The following is a 19,882-nucleotide window of genomic DNA, read 5'->3' on the forward strand; positions in this document are numbered from 1 at the left end:
GAGCTTGTGTGAAAATGTTCCTTGTCTTATGCAACTGTATGACCAATGAGTGAATAGAGTTGGTTTAAACTATACTAATTGTCCGTGAGGTTCATTTAGAACCTAACATGTCCCATTGAAGTGGGACTTGAACCAATGACCCTGTGGTTATAGCAAGTGCAAACGCCTGTACCATAGAAGTCTAGCAGATCTCGTTTTGTAGGTTCCTACAGTACTTTCACTCTGTCAGGGCATATGGATCATATCACTATCACCAGCTGCAAACAGGCTGCGATAGACATTAGGCTTAAAGAAAGTGTTCTCCTTTTCGGTCTAAAGGTAGCAAACCTGTGACATTTAGAATAAATACTACTATAGCATTTGGGAACTATGGAGTAACCCATCTGGCTTTGGTTGGCCAATGACTGCTGGAACAACCCTCTGACCTGATCTTAAAAACTGCAGTGTTAGGGTGTATGCTATGCTGTATGCACAGTTTACAAGGAGTGTGGGAGAAGTTTAAAACATCATTACTATGCAAAAGCACCTCCAATTGCTTGTTAAGTGTAATTTGTCTACCCTTTTGAAAAGGTAAACTAATGTGCTCCGAGGCCTCAGGGTTAAACATGTTTTTATTTTTTAGTATTATTCATTTTTTTAACCTTTATTTAACTAGGCAAGTCAGTTAAGAGCAATTTCTTATTTACAATGACAGCCTACCCCGGCCAAACCCGGACGATGCTGGGCCAATTGTGTGCCGCCCTATGGGACTGAGATCCAGTGCCTTAGACCGCTACGCCACTCGGGAGCCCACGGTTTTAATAGTGCCTGCCTCGCTCTACTCCACCCTAATAGCCCACTGCATGAGGTGAGGTCTCCTTTCAGGACTACAGACAGACAGAACTGGTGGAGGCCCAATTCTTTCCCCATAAATGAATTGACGTTTGTTACAGTACCAGTGGAATGCATATCAAGCCAAATATAGTAACAAAAACAAAAAACTCTCATTGCTTGAATATGAAGACAACACTATAAAAAATATTGATGAGAAACCATTGTGTCTGGCTCTACTGTAGATAGAAGCAACAGGTGCTGTCTGGTTGGATCTCAGATCGGTCTCTCTTGTCCTCCACTCTGGCTTGGCTAGAGGACGCCAAAGCCTCTTTATTAGAAAAAACACGTGAGCGTGACGAATGGGTTGGCGCACTCTGCATCTGTCTTTATTTTCTTTGAAAACACATCCAGACAGATCTGTTAGTAGTGAAAGAGCGAGACATGGTGCACCTGGAAAGAAAAATGACGAAAACAACAGTCAGCATTTACGTCATTTAGCAGACACTCTTATCCAGAGCAACTTACAGTCGTGAGTGTATACATTTTCAGACTTTTTCCAAACCCACAACCCTGGCGTTGCAAATGCAGTACCTGAGGCACAGATGGTCTTCAGCCTAACGGATGTGAACGGGCCTGATGTCAAAGGTGTTAAGGTGCTCCATAGCAGACACTCTCTCTAACCTGCCTGGCTTCTCTCCTCTCTATTACCTCTCCTTCTCCGGCAGAGGAGAGGTTTGAGCCACATTACAGCTCTGTCTGTTTGTCTGGTCTACCCATGTGCATGACTGAGTCACATATTCCTGAACAGAAGGAAAGACACCCTCACAACAGGTCAATAAACTAGAGCGGCAGTGACATATCTGGCAAACAAGCCAATACACTGGAGTTGTGCTTAGGGATGTAATAGTGGAGGACTGGCAACACTCAGGTCTTCATACACTGTGTCCATATTTAGTCACACAGAAGCTGGTTTGGAGCTGTGAATCTGAAGTGAAGCAGAGAACCCGGGCTCCCTTCAGGGCGTGAAACACAAATGGCTCAAATATGCAGAACTGGAGGAGATATTTACTTATTTCATCACACTTTGTATAACCCACAGGCCATCACATGGAAGCCATCACATGGAAGCCATCACATGAAGGGACAATGGGGAGTGTAAAGTAGTATGACAACAATGATATGTGTAGAAATCAGGGTTGGGTTCAAATCCATTTCACCTCCGTCAGTTCAGGAGATAATTTTAGCCTCTATAGTAAGTGTGAAGAGACAGGACAGGTCAGCTATGTGTGATTCACTGATGTGGGGTTGAAATACACACGCGATGGCTAAATGTCTCATCTTTCCACTGTACAAAATGTGCAGGGTTGGGGTTCATTTAGGAACTACACTGTTCTAGTGTGAAGAATAACTTCCAATTTAACAGACTGGAATTGAACCTGGCACCCTGAACCCTTGTACAAGTCTTAATTACACTGTCAAAGGACGCCCTCAAGTGGTAAAGCTAGAAAACTACGAGAGAAACCCCATCACTGCTGAAGCTTTAGGACAGGGTTCCCCAACTGGCAGGTGGTTTAATTTGGCCACAAAGTTTTCTGAGCAAAAATAAATACAAAAGAAAAATCATATATTTTTTTAAATTGTTGGACATGACTGTAAAAACACCAGGAAATCAGCTCCAAGTGATTTTAATTTAAGAAAATTGTTCCCAAGTATTTCCACGTCTGATACAGAGACACGTGATCATACACAAATGTAAGCAAGGTTTGAAATGATGTTTCAGTCAAATATTATATCCATTTGGGATTATTGTGGTCAATTTGCAGTCTACAAATGATTTGTATTTATGTTCCGGGCCCCCTGACCATGCGCTCAAGAAAAGAAAAAAGAAAAAATCAGGCTGTGTCTGAATCTGGTTGAATCTGCTTTAGGGGGTGTGTCTATGTGTGTCTACGTATGTGAACACAGACGTTGGCGGCCTCTAGCCGAGTCCTGCTAGGAGCAAACTGAACCTGTTTGTGGACCCCTTAACAATCCCTTTCTGTTGTTGAAGCGTGAACAGGCCTAGAACCAGTAGTATCTCCACAAAACTGGGGAACAGTCTAGACCAGAGGTTCTTAAACCGCTTCAGCTCCAGACCCAAATGAGAAATGTACTGTCCTTGAATGACCCAAATGAAGAGGAAATGGTGTGTGATTTTAAATGTTTACTCATAACTCACTATCCACCTATCACATGCTCAGGCCCTCTTTGGGTCCCGACCCAAGCTTAAGAAACCCTGGTCTACGCAGGTCACTTAAGTGTTTCTAAAAATAGCATTGAAAAAGGCAAACTGAGAATAATAAATCACAGCACAGAGAAAAAATAACAAGCAAATGGCTGTGTTTTAAATGGCATTTATTTAAGTTTCTCCATACAATACATTACTGTACATCAGCACATTTTTCTGAAATAACTCAGTATAAAATAGGGCTTCTACAATCAAGGTACAGTCATAGAATGCTTTCGGGGACAAATGACGACAACAGCAACAGTAGCACACCTTCATATAAAGCGCAAGAGATTAATGAAGTGATTTGTTATATTCAGTACCATGCATGCTGCCTATAGACCCGTTTTCTATTGGTTCTGAACTGAGATCTAACCAGTGAAAATAAAATAGGACCTAACGGGTGGAAACATATGCACGGAATTCAAGACAAAACCTTGATTTGGGAATGCAAATCCAATTTGGAGGAGCAGCACAATGTTCCTGTATGATCCTGACATGGTCAAAGGTGGGAACAATCACCAATACAACAGCGAAAGTGGATACTGTCGCAGCCACAAGAACTTTTGCTTATCATTAACATAGTCAACATGGAGTGGATCTGCAGTCAGGCTGATATAAAGCCATGTGGATCAAGCATGTGTCATTTGAAATAGAATACATAGCCTACCAGCTTCAGCATTAGTTCACTAGTGTTTCAGGTGTGGAATACACAGGGAGTATGTGTCTAACAACGGAAAGAGAAAAGATTAGGCCTGCAGTTATATGAAGTGAGAAGCCATTGTCCTTGTCAACAGACATCCAAAAGAAGAGAAAGAGAAGATTTGTCTCAAGTCTTGAGGTAAGCAATGTTTTTCTTATCCACTCTACCCAGCACAGCCAGAAAAGGACTGGCCACCCCTCAGAGCCTGGTTCCTCTCTACCTAGCACAGCCAGAAGAGGACTGGCCACCCCTCAGAGCCTGGTTCCTCTCTACCCAGCACAGCCAGAAGAGGACTGGCCACCCCTCAGAGCCTGGTTCCTCTCTACCCAGCACAGCCAGAAGAGGACTGGCCACCCCTCAGAGCCTGGTTCCTCTCTACCCAGCACAGCCAGAAGAGGACTGGCCACCCCTCAGAGCCTGGTTCCTCTCTACCTAGCACAGCCAGAAGAGGACTGTCCACCCCTCAGAGCCTGGTTCTTCTCTACCTAGCACAGCCAGAAGAGGACTGTCCACCCCTCAGAGCCTGGTTCCTCTCTACACAGCACAGCCAGAAGAGGACTGTCCACCCCTCAGAGCCTGGTTCCTCTCTACCTAGCACAGCCAGAAGAGGACTGTCCACCCCTCAGAGCCTGGTTCCTCTCTACCTAGCACAGCCAGAAGAGGACTGTCCACCCCTCAGAGCCTGGTTCTTCTCTACCTAGCACAGCCAGAAGAGGACTGTCCACCCCTCAGAGCCTGGTTCTTCTCTACCTAGCACAGCCAGAAGAGGACTGTCCACCCCTCAGAGCCTGGTTCTTCTCTACCTAGCACAGCCAGAAGAGGACTGTCCACCCCTCAGAGCCTGGTTCCTCTTTAGGTTTCTTCCTAGGTTCCTGCCTTTCTAGAGAGTTTTTCCTAGCCACCGTGCTTCTACATCTGCATTACTTGCCGTTTGGGGTTTTAGGCTGGGTTTCTGTATAGCACTTTGTGACATCTGCTGATGTAAAAATTGCTTTATTTATAAATAAATCTGACTGATTTCAATAGAATACCCTACTAACAATCACACAGTAACAATCACCTTTTGTACTTCATGATTCACACACCAAACTGGAACAAGCACTTCTGCTAAAATAAAATAACTTTGTGTATCTTCCCAATCTGAAATACAGGTTCAGTTAAATTACATTACTTTAGTAAATGTTTCAGATTAACAAGGGCTATGATGAGATTATAGCTACAGAGATAGAGGCCCTGTTCTTTCGAGGTCGGTTAGAAATACAACACAGACAAAGCCTAATAGTCACCTAGCAACACTCACTGTACACACCTCCAGCATTCTAGAAGAGTGCACATTTAGCTGACTAACAAAAACACTTACACTTGGCAACAAAAAAACGTTTTTGAAAATGGGGGGTAAATGTGGATAGTGATGTGCTTGTAAATAACCCAATAAGACAAGATACGCTACATATTGTAGCTGATCATGTCCACACCTATAGATGTTTATATCATGTTTCTAGATGTGTACACTTTAACCCCTGACCCAGTGATACATCCAACCTGATGATCTGCTCTTAGAGAGAGGACCCTCCTGCTTGTTCTGCTTTCATCCCAGAAGACAAAGATCATATTTAAGAACCGGCTACTGAAGATCTACAAGTACCTCACAAAACATGGATCCACTGAGTAGCTCTACTAACTACATGTCTGTTGTGGAGGGGATGTTGTGAATGTACTGTAGTAACAGCACCGACGCTAAAAGACTGTAAATCAGACCACATGACCAAGAGAAACAAGCTTTACAAGGAAGGTAAAACAACAAGGAAGCTACAGTACCGGTGCTACCTGAACATGCTACTGATTGTGACTGCAGAGGTACGCTCCCCTGTCATACTGTACCATCACACACACACACACACACACCAGTATTATTGTGATCTCTGACAGAGTTGGGATTGCTTACTTTGCACCTTCATAGAGACACACCTTTCACTGTTCTCATCACTATCAATTCATCATTTAGAAAAAGATAATCTCTGGACACTAACCTTTAGTTAGGCACGTGTGTAATATGTGTGCACTATCGATCGAGTCAGATAACACACACGACTGACATTACTCTGGCACTGGTCAATCAACTCCAGTTGGATGCTCTGTAACGGAATGCATGTAGAAAACCTCCCAGACGACTTCTATCACTGGTCAGACTAAACCAGCCAATAGCTGTTGGCTTGACTGACCAGTCTAAATGCTCATCTCAAATGAAACCCTATTCACTACGTGAAATCCCTATTCAATACGTAAAACCTTATTCACTACGTGAAATCCCTATTCACTACGTATAACCCTATTCACTACGTGAAATCCCTATTCACTACGTAAAACCCTATTCACTACGTAAAACCCTATTCACTACGTAAAACCCTATTGACTACGCGAAACCCTATTCACTACGTAAAACCCTATTCACTACGCGAAACCCTATTGACTACGCGAAACCCTATTCACTACGTAAAACCCTATTCACTACGTAAAACCCTATTCACTACACAAAACCCTATTCACTACGTGAAACCCTCTTCACTACGCAAAACCCTATTGACTACGCGAAACCCTATTCACTACGTAAAACCCTATTCACTACGTAAAACCCTATTCACTACATGAAACCCTATTCACTACGTAAAACCCTATTCACTGCGTAAAACCCTATTCACTACGTAAAACCCTATTCACTACGTAAAACCCTATTCACTACACAAAACCCTATTCACTACGTGAAACCCTCTTCACTACGCGAAACCCTATTGACTACGCGAAACCCTATTCACTACGTAAAACCCTATTCACTACGTAAAACCCTATTCACTACGTAAAACCCTATTCACTACATGAAACCCTATTCACTACGTAAAACCCTATTCACTGCGTAAAACCCTATTCACTACGTAAAACCCTATTCACTACGTAAAACCCTATTCACTACGTAAAACCCTATTCACTACATTAAACCCTATTCACTACGTAAAACCCTATTCACTACGTAAAACCCTATTCACTACGTAAAACCCTATTCACTACACGAAACCCTATTCACTACGCGAAACCCTATTCACTACGCAAAACCCTATTCACTACGCAAAACCCTACTCACTACGCAAAACCCTATTCACTACGTAAAACCCTATTCACTACATGAAACCCTATTCACTACGTAAAACCCTATTCACTACGTAAAACCCTATTCACTACGTAAAACCCTATAAACTACGTTAAACCCTATTCACGAAGTAAAACCCTATTCACTACGTAAAACCCTATTCACTACGTGAAACCCTATTCACTACGTAAAACCCTATTCACTACGTAAAACCCTATTCACTAAGTAAAACCCTATTCACTACGTAAAACCCTATAAACTACGTTAAACCCTATTCACTAAGTAAAACCCTATTCACTACGTAAAACCCTATTCACTACGTAAAACCCTATTCACTACGTAAAACCCTATAAACTACGTTAAACCCTATTCACTAAGTAAAACCCTATTCACTACAGGGAAGATGGTCAACAGTAGAACTCTATACAGGGAACAGGGAATCATCGTCTTCCTGAGTTTCTTAGCAGAAGAAGTCCCTCTCATTCTGCCACTATCATCAAGTGCTTACCCATAATATAATATATCATTTTCATATACAGTATCATTTCATGTATTGTTATGGCATCTATCCCTTAGGAAAGGACTAAAATAGTTTTTCAATTATTAAAAAATATATCCCCCAAACAACTAGGGGCTCTGGGCCTATTTAACCTGCACTGGGACAGACAGGAACCATCCGAGCCCAGACACACACACATCAGCCTATTTAACCTGCACTGGGACTGAGACAGGAACAATCCGAGCCCAGACACACACACATAAGCCTATTTAACCTGCACTGGGACTGAGACAGGAACCGTCCGAGCCCAGACACACACACATCAGCCTATTTAACCTGCACTGGGACAGACAGGAACCATCCGAGCCCAGACACACACACATCAGCCTATTTAACCTGTACTGGGACTGAGACAGGAACAATCCGAGCCCAGTCACACACACATCAGCCTATTTAACCTGCACTGGGACTGAGACAGGAACCATCCGAGCCCAGACACACACACATCAGCCTATTTAACCTGCACTGGGACAGACAGGAACCATCCGAGCCCAGACACACACACATCAGCCTATTTAACCTGCACTGGGACAGACAGGAACCATCCGAGCCCAGACACACACACATCAGCCTATTTAACCTGCACTGGGACTGAGACAGGAACCATCCGAGCCCAGACACACACACATCAGCCTATTTAACCTGCACTGGGACAGACAGGAACCATCCGAGCCCAGACACACACACATCAGCCTATTTAACCTGCACTGGGACAGACAGGAACCATCCGAGCCCAGACACACACACATCAGCCTATTTAACCTGCACTGGGACAGACACACACATCAGCCTATTTAACCTGCACTGGGACAGACAGGAACCATCCGAGCCCAGACAAACCCAGACACAGACACACACACACACTACCTATTTAACCTGCACTGGGACAAGAACCATCCGAACCCAGACACACACATATCGACCTGACAACATACAGAAACACAGGCCTCACAGTTCCAACTCCCTATAGCCAACACACACCTTAATCTCCATACCTAGTGCACGCACACACAGTTCTGCTGACAGTAGAAGACAGTCAATGACCCTACACCCTTCCAAAACTCTACTAGGACTGCAGACAGATAGAAGCCCTGGGGTTTGGCAGCTTCTGATTTAGCCTCAATAAACCAACTATGATTGGATGATTAGTAGAATCAGGTGTGCTACTGCTTGTCTGGAGCAAAGCCTGCACCCACACCAGTCCTTGAAACGCTAACCTTTCATTCTCTCTCTCTCTCTATTTAATGACATCTTCTATTCATCCATCAGTCCCATGCCACACCGACAAGTACTTCTGTTGGGAGAGGAGTCAGTGACTCCATACAAACTGTTCTGACAGCAGTTTTACAGCATCAATGGGAAAGGACCGCAGGGAGTGGGTCAAAGCTTGGTGGGGTCCCTACACACACAACTGACACAAACACACTCTCTCTCTAGCTCAGACTAGTCTAGCCGTACACACAGACTCTCTGTGTGTCAGATGAGCCTGGCCTCTCCCTCCATGTTTAGTGGTAGCTCACACACTCCAGTGAAGTGCATCTCCTTGCCCCTGGTTCCCTCAGACCTGGCCCCTCTCCCCCCCAGGCAGGGTGAGGGTCGCTGGGCCGTGGGGTCCGGGTACGTCCTCTCCCTCAAGAAGACGTCCAGTCGACGCAGCATCTGCTTGGGGTTCTTTTTGGCAAACAGCTCCACTTCTGGAGGGGAGCAGAGGCACAGTGGGGAAGTGATTGTGTTCCAGAGGGATGTTAACAACTGGACTCGGTTAAGCCTGGAGTACAAACAAAGTGAGTTACCTTTCAGGACGAAGCCGGAGTCAGAGATGGTCTTCTGCTGGCTCTTCCACAGCTGGTAGAGGTGCAGGAACGTGGCAACGTAGAACTCATTCAACACCCCCACTACCTGCTGTCGACGGTTACACTCCCTGAAGCACCACACAAAGAAGAACACACAAACAAATTAGGATTTCGCTCTTGTGAGTGACAGTCAAGCCACTGTCTGTCTGTCTGTCTGTCTGTCTCTGTCTGTCTGTCTCTGTCTGTCTGTCTCTGTCTGTCTGTCTGTCTGTCTGTCTCTGTCTGTGTCTGTCCGTCTGTCGTCTCTGTTGTAGAGGAGTAGGGCAGGACACTTACTTGGAGAGGGCCTCTTCTCTGAGTGCATGCAGGGCGATACAGGTCATACTGATGGACATCACACAGAAAGGAAAGTTCTAGAGAAAGATTGAGCAGAAAGAGTAGAGGTTTGTAAATAGACTATTAAATGTGTGATTGCGTACTTGAATAATGTCCCCACTTCTTTGAAATTGCCCTCACCTGAACAGTTTGTCGCCCGTGTGTGTATGTACCTGTGTGGGGTGCTGGGACAGCTTGAAGATGTCTCTGGCTAAAGGCAGCGTCTCAGGGTCCATTACCAGGTACAAGGCATGCATCAGCCCCAGGAAACCTGTACCACGCAGGTCTGTGGCTGGGTCCGTACCTACACAGAAAACATACACACACAAATACACAGACACACACGTTATCATTTCAGTGTTTTGTTAATTTCTTTATAAAATATACATCTTTTCAACTGTAATCAATAATGATTTAGTCTAAAAAGGTGGGGTGCTAAGCTGACATATGAAATTGTTTTAAGATGGTCATACTAGATCATTTAGCTATTTGATTTGGAATTTGAGGTATACAAATATTTATTTAAAAAATGATTTTTTATAAAATATTGATTTTGGCCTTTACTATTAAAGCCTGTAGAAACATTGAATAACATTCATTAATGGCAAAAAAGGACAGTACAAAAATGTATCATAAGAAACTTTATACGTTTTGAAGTGTCTGCCCTAAATCTAGGATATAAAAAATATATATTAAACCCTTTTTTGGGGAGGCACAAAACTCCCTTCATACATCCATTTGTTTTTTAAAACCTCTACCGGTTACCTTCAGACAAGTCACCGGTGACACTTGTGGGGGTTGTAGAGCAAAACGGAGAACACCATGTTCATGAAAGTCTCATCTTTCTATTGGCTGGGCATAATAGTTTTCTACGCCAAACAGTTCAGACGCTACAGACTTTATGTGAGAAGACCGATTTTCAGGATGTCTCACAGTCTGACGAACACCGCTCTAGCTCTGCCACCTTTCACCACAGATGTCTCACAGTCTGACGAACACCGCTCTAGCTCTGCCACCTTTCACCACAGATGTCTCACAGTCTGACAAACACCGCTCTAGCTCTGCCACCTTTCACCACAGATGTCTCACAGTCTGACAAACACCGCTCTAGCTCTGCCACCTTTCACCACAGATGTCTCACAGTCTGACAAACACCGCTCTAGCTCTGCCACCTTTCACCACAGATGTCTCACAGTCTGACGAACACCGCTCTAGCTCTGCCACCTTTCACCACAGATGTCTCACAGTCTGACAAACACCGCTCTAGCTCTGCCACCTTTCACCACAGATGTCTCACAGTCTGACGAACACCGCTCTAGCTCTGCCACCTTTCACCACAGATGTCACAGTCTGACGAACACCGCTCTAGCTCTGCCACCTTTCACCACAGATGTCTCATGGTCTGACGAACACCGCTCTAGCTCTGCCACCTTTCACCACAGATGTCTCACAGTCTGACGAACACCGCTCTAGCTCTGCCACCTTTCACCACAGATGTCTCACAGTCTGACGAACACCGCTCTAGCTCTGCCACCTTTCACCACAGATGTCTCACAGTCTGACGAACACCGCTCTAGTTCTGCCACCTTTCACCACAGATGTCTCACGGTCTGACAAACACCGCTCTAGCTCTGCCACCTTTCACAACAGATGTCTCATGGTCTGACAAACACCGCTCTAGCTCTGCCACCTTTCACCACAGATGTCTCATGGTCTGACGAACACCGCTCTAGCTCTGCCACCTTTTACCACAGATGCGGAAGTGCGACACTGGCAGATGTGGAGGATTGAAACGCATCCAATACAAAACAGATCTCTCTTAAATGGAAAGATTTTTGATGGAGATGTTTTTTTTTACATTTAATTTAAATTGATGCGCCGGTGCGTCAATCGACTCTAGAGGGTTTTCATCTCTGTGTGAGCGTGGCATCTAGTAAAGCAGTGGTCACCCACTGGTCGATTGACAAGGCATTCCTATTCGATTACCAAACATTTCTGTAAAAAACCTAACGATAAAGCCTTATGTTGCTATTTTTTTATTAGCTTTGCGCTGTTGGCAGTAGGTGCAATAGATTCAACAGCCCTCTGCAGTTTCCTCACACATTAGACTGTAAAAATAAGCATTGAGCGCACAGCAAAGTTGATACTATGAGATATCAAAACCATGACTAGAGACAGACTCAACGAAAACTGCCAAGAGCTGCTGTTTTTATGAGTGAGTTCATGTTTAAGTTGTTATTATTCAGCACTGTCAACACCTTGTTCCAACACTTTTATAAGACATAAAATGTGTTCTCCCTACTTCTACTCACGCTACAACCAGCACTGCAGCTGCAGTGAATGAAGTGTTCCGATAAGCTTACGCTGTTATTAGCGGCTTGAGTCTTGGAATAGCCTTCATTCCGCAGAGCAAGTATTGACTGACGAGTTTCAGAAGAAAGTTATTTGTTTCTGCCATTTTGAGCCTGTAATCGAACCCACAAATGCTGATGCTCCATATACTCAACTAGTCTAAAGAAGGAAAGTTTTATTGCTTCTTTAATCAGGACAACAGTTTTCAGCTGTGCTAACATAATTGCAAAATGGTTTTCTAATGGTCAATTAGCCTTTTAAAATGATAAACTTGGATTAGCTAACACAACGTGCCATTGGAACCCAGGAATGATGGTTGCTGATAATGGGCCTCTCTACCCCTGTGTAGATATTCCATTAAAAATCATCCGTTTCCAGCTACAATAGTCAGTTACAACATTAACAATGTCTACACTGTATTTCTGATCAATTTGATGTTATTTTAACGGACAAAAAAATTGCTTTTCTTTAAAAAACAAGGACATTTCTTAGTGATCCCCAAACTTTTTAACGGTAGTGTGTATATATGTATTTACAACAAATTATTTATTACCAGTGTGATCATACCAAAAATGTTGAAGTATAATTTCTAAATGGTCTAAGAAGTACAACATTGGCAAGCCAATATGCAGTGATAATGTATTGGGCTTATAGCTTACTGCACAATCCTCATTGCTACAGAACTGTTTTTAATTGGTTATTGTTGCATAGGCTTACATTTTTTAAGTCATGTTAAAAGAAAATCTGAGCGGTAGATCTTGGCTTGCATTTTGACTCGGAACGTGATCTCGACTCAGAAAAGGTTGGTGACCTCTGAAATAAAGTATGATGCAGGAGACGTCTCTCACCCTGAAAGCCCACATTCTCCCAGTGTGTGCCGAACCGAGGACAGTCCAGCTTACTGCCTGTCAGCCTCTTATAGATGGTCTGTAGAACACGCAGGTGTACAGCCTGACTGTTATCCAGAGAACCTACAGAGGAACACACACACACACACACACAATCGATCTCTTATTGTCTGCAAATCTCATCTCTCGCCCTCGCTCTTAAACACGCACACACACACACTCTCTCTCTTACACTGTGCGATGGCAAAGACCAGGTCCCTCTCCTCCAGTAGTTCCCGGTGAAGTCGCGGCGGGCCGAACAGGAAGTGTGTGAAAGTGGCCAGACCCGTCCTGCGAATGGTGGGCTGGATCTTCTTCTACAGAGAGAGATATGGGACAAAATACAAACTGAAACTGAAAAATGTTCTCAATTGATGGTGAGAGTGAGAACCTACAATGTAGTCCTCAAACCCCCATACACAGACAGACAGACCTTACCAGCAGCTCTCCAAGGTCTGTAGTCTGGAAGTGCTGCAGCGCCTCGTTAAAGGAGATGAGAGGGGTGGGACTGGACTCCTCACTGACCACTGGATACACACAGGTCAATAACAGACTCATATACAACAGAGAATGGAGGATTTATGATCATGGGGTTGGAACCAAAATTATTGTCCAATCATTTCGTTATGAAGTCCAGTCCCACACATTCCAGGGATTTTCTTTCTTTTTATTATTTTCTACATTGTAGAATAATAGTGAAGACATCAAAACTATGAAATAACACATATGGAATCATGTCGTAACCAAAATATATTTTAGATTCTTCAAAGTAGCCACCCTTTGCCTTGATGACAGCTTTGCACACTTAGCCTTCTCTCAAGTTTTTCCAACAGTCTTGAAGGAGTTCCCACATATGCTGAGCACTTGTTGGCTGCTTTTCCTTCACTCTGCGGTACAACTCATCCCAAACCATCTCAACTGAGTTGAGGTCAGGTGATTGTGGAGGCCTGGTCATCTGATGCAGCACTCCATCACTCTCCTTCTTAGTCAAATAGAACTTACACAGCCTGGAGGTGTGTTGGGTCATTGTCCTGTTGAAAAACAAATGACAGTCCCACTAAGCGCAAACCAGATGGGATGGCGTATCGCTGCAGAATGCTGTGGTAGCCATGCTGGTTAAGTGTGCCTTGAATTCTAAATGAATCACAGACAGTGTCAACAGCAAAGCACCCCCACGCCATCACACCTCCTCCTCCATGCTTCACGGTGGGAACCACATGCAGAGATCATCCGTTCACCTACTTTGCATCTCACAAAGACACAGTGGTTGGAACCAAAAATCTCAAATTTGGACTGATCAAACCAAAGGACAGATTTCCACGGATTTCCATGTCCATTGCTCATGTTTCTTGGCCCAAGCAAGTCTCTTCTTCTTCTTGGTGTCCTTTAGGAGTGTGTTCTTTGCAGCAATTCGACCATGAAGGCCTGATTCACGCAGTCTCCTCTGAACAGCTGATGTTGAGATGTGTCTGTTACTTAAACTTGGGCTGCAATTTCTGATGCTGGTAACTTTAATGAATTTATCCTCTGCAACAGAGGTAAGTCTGGGTCTTTCTGTCCTGTGGCGGTCTTTATGAGAGAAAGTTTCATCATAGCGCTTGATGGTTTTTGCAACTACACTTGAAGAAACTTTTAAAGTTCTTGAAATTTTCCAGATTGGCTGACCTTTATGTCTTAAAGTAATGATGGACTGTCGTTTATCTTTGCTTATTTGAGCTGTTCTTGCTTTAATATGGACTTGTTTTTTTTTTTACCAAATAGGGCCATCTTCTGTATACCACCCCTACCTTGTCACAACACAACTGATTGGCTTAAACACATTGAGGAAAGTAATTACACAAATGTACTTTTAATAAGACACACCTGTTAATTGAAATGCATTCCAGGTGACTACCTCGTGAAGTTGGTTGAGAGAATGCCAAGAGTGTACAAAGTTCTCACCAAGGCAAAGGGTGGCTACTTTGAAGAATCTCAAACAAAATATATGTTGATATGTTTAACACTTTTTTGGTTTCTACATGATTCCATGTGTTATTTCATAGTTTTGAGGTCTTCACTATTATTCTACAATGTAGAAAACAATACCAACGAAGAAAAACCCTGGAATGAGTAGGTGTGTATTTTTTAAAACATTTAGCTCAACATTAAATTACTTCAGATAGAGAAGCTTGCTATGGAGCAGGCAAGCTATTTACATAAATTGGACAAACGAGTGTAGAGCACGAGATGCAATGTAAATGTTGCATGTGGGGAGAGATAGAGAGAGGGTGGAACCAAGCTTCCTCCTCCACCCTCTCTCCCCATGTGCAACATTTACAATGCATCTCGCTCCCTACACTTGTCTGTCCACCACGCATGGAAACAACTAACTTGAACGCAGCATAGCAGGCTGCTCTATCCGCACTGATTGGTGAAGTCATTTAATGAGCTAAATGTAAAATAAATATGGATTTTACAGGTTAAAATAGGAACGACAAACATTTTTGGGGTTCGAACCGGTTCAAAACTTTATTTCGCAGGTCAGAATAGTGGAACAGAACAAAATAAATGATGATTCTGTTCAGAACGAATGATTCGGAAATGATAGGTTAGGTTAGGTTCCAACCCATTAAGAGACAAAAATACTTTACAATTTACATTTAAAACATTAACAAAGACATTTACAGACTTGTGTATAAAAATCAAACACGAATACAGACACACAAATGACAGGGGAAGAGAAATACAGGTACAGCTTTCAGGCAGCCAGGGAGTAGGGAGATGTTGCCCCTAACAACAACTCACCTGGTTGGATACTCTCTAGAGCCTCCCACTCCTCTCTAGCCTGCTCCACATCCGCACTCTCCCCTGAAAACACCCACAGGTGAGGAGAACACAACACAGACACAGCTAACCTGCAACAACATACACAGGTGAGGAGTAATCGTTCAGCCATGTTGATATGGTGACCCCCTCTAGCACTACACAGCCGATTCAAATAATCAGCTGGATGATGAGTTTGTTATTTGAATCAGCTGTGTAGTCCTGGGGGGGTAGACCCGAGCTTTGGGGGAAACCCTGTTCTAGACCATGACATATAATATAATATATAACCATATAATATACTGCCCCCCCTCATCTCTCCAACCTCGCTCCTGAGGGGACGTGCTAGGGAGGCCTGGTAGCTAGGATATATGGTTGTTCCTTTGTCTTACTTTCTGTCTTGGGTTGCTTTCCTCCTGCTGCCAGGGACTGCAGAAGGCCATTCTGCTTCAGAGCTGAAATCTAGACGAATCACAATAAAATATATAATATATGTAAACACAGACACTCTAATAGAAAGAGAACAGTGACAGTGGTGCTGTGATGGATGGTTTCGGTCACATTTTTTACATCATGAGGGCCAGTATAGAGCAACTCACTGGCAGAGATTTGAGCACTGAACTACTGTTGCCGTGCTCTTTGACACTATGACCTGGCGTCAGTCCATTCATCACCTGGGAATACAGAAACAACAGCTTTACTAACAGGTTACATAACACAAAACAACAGCTTTACTAACAGGTTACATAACACAAAACAACAGCTTTACTAACAGGTTACACAACACAAAACAACAGCTTTACTAACAGGTTACACAACACAAAACAACAGCTTTAATAACAGGTTACACAACACAAAACAACAGCTTTACTAACAGGTTACACAACACAAAACAACAGCTTTACTAACAGGTTACACAACACAAAACAACAGCTTTACTAACAGGTTACACAACACAAAACAACAGCTTTACTAACAGGTTACACAACACAAAACAACAGCTTTAATAACAGGTTACACAACACAAAACAACAGCTTTACTAACAGGTTACACAACACAAAACAACAGCTTTACTAACAGGTTACACAACACAAAACAACAGCTTTACTAACAGGTGACACAACACAAAACAACAGCTTTACTAACAGGTGACATAACACAAAACAACAGCTTTACTAACAGGTGACATAACACAAAACAACAGCTTTACTAACAGGTTACATAACACAAAACAACAGCTTTACTAACAGGTTACACAATGCAATAGTGATGGGGAGGGTTCATAGTTACATGTCACAATATTATTTTGGGAACGATATTATATTATATGTGACTCCAAGTATCAATTTGTTAAAAACAAACTGTAGGTAGCGTTAGCTAGCACAAGTCGGCTGTACCGGCGCCAAAACTCTCTTATTTTTCATCCAATAGCTTATTCTCCATCTTCTTCTTAAATAGTGAGTCAACATGTTTTCAGCACTTTTATTTCCATGACTGATCAAAACTAGTTTTCTCACGCTCTCTCGTCTCTCTGCAGCAGACATATAGTTAGCAATATGTTTGGAACATCAAATCACAATACATAGAGAATCTCAATACATATTGCATCGGCACCTAAGTATTGTGATAATATCGTATGGTGAGGTCTCCGGTAATTCCCAGCCCTATAATGCAGCATAGAACAGCAGGACTAAAAAACTACCAGTCCATAACGCTGACAACACAAGAGGTATATACAACAATTCCTTCTTAATAAACATTGTAAAAAACATATCTCTAAACGGGATCCTCTGGTCAGTTGTTGTACTCACAGGTTTGTGGTTGGAGTGGCCATTGGTTAGCTCCTCTGTCTCTTTACATTCATGATGGAACACACCATTCAGACCCTGAGGGGGGGGGGGCAGCACAGAACAAGAGGCATTATCAGACACAGATTCAGACACACACACAGCACCAGAGAAAAGAGTGCAGGACCGTCTCTGTGGAATTAGATGCAGCAGAGGATCAGCCGGTAGCCTTCTCACCTGGGCAGGGTGGCACAGTGCCAGGGCAGACAGACAGGTAGACACTGCAGGGAGATTATTGCTAAGCAGAGAGCGAACTGTTAGTGGACACCTTTTTATTTCCCCATGTAAACACTCTAGAGGGGAAGCTGCTTCATTACTTCCTCCTTCACTCACTAAAACAAAGGGGATTAAAAACAGAAGGGAGAGGGAAAGTCCCCTAAACAACACACATTTTAAGGATGTGTCAATAGATAGACACAGAGATACCTGCAGTTAATTAGGTCCCCCAAAAGGGAACTCAGCCATGCGCACCTGAGAAATAGATGTGTATACAGTACTAGGAGGTTTTACTGTGAAGCAGATGGAAACTTGCTGCAGTAACAGGTCTATGTGCAATCTGATCGAATACCACCACACCCAAACCGTCTACACCTGTGATGGTATCACACAGCCAGTATCCAGGTAACGTGAACAGATCAAACAGACTACAACCAAGGCCAAAATGTTGATTTGGAATTTGACTGATACGGTTCCATTTCATTGTATACAGCTGGTGAGACTGCCAATCACATAGTTTACACACAGTTTAAACTCCTTTAAAAGGTTAGGCTATGCAAGGTTAAACCACCTACCTCTGTGTGTGCTGTGACACCACTGTCCCCTTCCATGGCATGAGTGTGTGTGTCTGTGTGTGACTCTGTAATCCCTGTTCTACCCTTTAAAGCCTTTCCCCCCAGAATGAGGCAGTCAGAAGAGGTATTGGGAAGACCCCCATGTCTGCTGTGTCCCTTTCCACAAATACTACTTGTCAAACGTCCTCTTCCTTCCTCTCGCTATCTCGGTCCAGAGTAGTCAACAGGTAGATCTCATTGAATACATTTTGTTTTGCATCCTGCCCCATTAGAGGGGCTGTAGAGCTGGGTATGGACACTGCTGATCTAGGGTGGCCTCTCTCTTTCCCAGCTGCTTCATTGCTTTGACACTCAATGTTGGCACCTCACATCCACAATATAACAATGCTCAAACCAAGGTGGGGTGAGTCTTGGTGAAGTGTGCCTTCTCCTTGACAAGATCCAACCAATAGGGGGCACTCATGACATGGTATGTCAAACTGGTTGTCATGGATATCTGCAATTTGGGGCAGAAAAAAATAAGGTGGGTAGCTCATAAATATAATGCCAAAAGCGAAATTATAATTGTTCATAAACACTGATCAATGACGTTCTATTTTCTTTGGGGAAAGTATCCAAACTCATTGAATGATTATCTAGCTATAGTACATAGAATCGTTGTCCAACTAATGGCCAACGTGAGCTACTGTAGCTAGTGCCAAAAGATCAACTCACACCCTACACAAAAAAGTGGTTAGTTTAAGAAAAACGTTAAGGTACAATCTGAATCTTGGTTAACGTTCCCAATAACTGACATAGCTAAGCTAACTACCGGTATGCTGTAGGAAGCTACGTGGGCTGACCACTGAGCGGGGCTGGCAGGCTATCTGCTAGTTAGTCTACAGTACATCAACTGTTAACAGATCCCAGCATTGTTTTTAATGTCAGGTCAATCTTGTTATTTATCTACATACATCATGAATGCATGTTTTCTTTTGGTTGCATATAATTTGTGCGAAGACAGGCAACTGGCTATTATCTAACTCAACAACTGTCATCCAGCTAGCCTTTTTCCACAATCATGCAATTTGTTTCCACAAGCATATCACAAACTACAGTAGCTACTGGCCTTCTGGAGACTAAAAAAACGTTTTTTGATATTTTAGATTTCCCTCAGTTTCTTAAACATTCATCTAACAACAGCGATTGTCTATATCATAGTTTATTACTATTGATTTTACCTCAGTTTCTCTCCCTCCAATCTCAGTTTCCCTTCCCCCTTTCCACAGTTAACGTCAAGTGCATTCTGGGAATTGTGGTTTCCTGCCCTGCCTGTGCTGGTTCCTTTTCGATTACGTCATGGTTAAAGCTAACCCAGGGAATGGACCTTGATTGTACTGGACAATGCAAATAGGTGGTATTGTAAGCAATTTATGGTAATATAAAAACGTATATAACCATAATGCACCTGTCCTGTAAAGTGGCCAGAAATAAAGTGTGTGTGTGTGTGATAATATATATGGGTGCTTATATTTGTCTTGTTTCACACATGTACAAGTGTGTATAATACAC

General features: G+C 43.1%; 1 protein-coding gene across 1 annotated transcript; it reads right to left on the minus strand.

The window, feature by feature from the left end:
- Nucleotides 1–7,037: 7,037 nt before the first annotated feature.
- On the minus strand, nt 7,038–19,611 carry LOC139389575 (ELMO domain-containing protein 3-like). Its single transcript, XM_071136394.1, has 14 exons — nt 19,552–19,611; nt 18,332–18,827; nt 17,505–17,579; nt 16,292–16,366; nt 16,085–16,154; nt 15,675–15,737; nt 13,329–13,417; nt 13,084–13,207; nt 12,852–12,974; nt 9,825–9,955; nt 9,613–9,689; nt 9,277–9,404; nt 8,283–9,177; nt 7,038–8,245 (listed from the first exon to the last, which is right to left on the minus strand). The coding sequence occupies exons 2-13, from the start codon at nt 18,365–18,367 to the stop codon at nt 8,960–8,962; spliced, it is 1,209 nt and encodes a 402-aa protein (XP_070992495.1). The 5' UTR covers nt 18,368–18,827; nt 19,552–19,611; the 3' UTR covers nt 7,038–8,245; nt 8,283–8,959.
- Between the last annotated feature and the right edge of the window lie 271 nt (nt 19,612–19,882).

This window comes from Oncorhynchus clarkii, chromosome 30, assembly GCF_045791955.1.
Source record: "Oncorhynchus clarkii lewisi isolate Uvic-CL-2024 chromosome 30, UVic_Ocla_1.0, whole genome shotgun sequence".
Classification (NCBI taxonomy): Eukaryota; Metazoa; Chordata; class Actinopteri; order Salmoniformes; family Salmonidae; genus Oncorhynchus; species Oncorhynchus clarkii.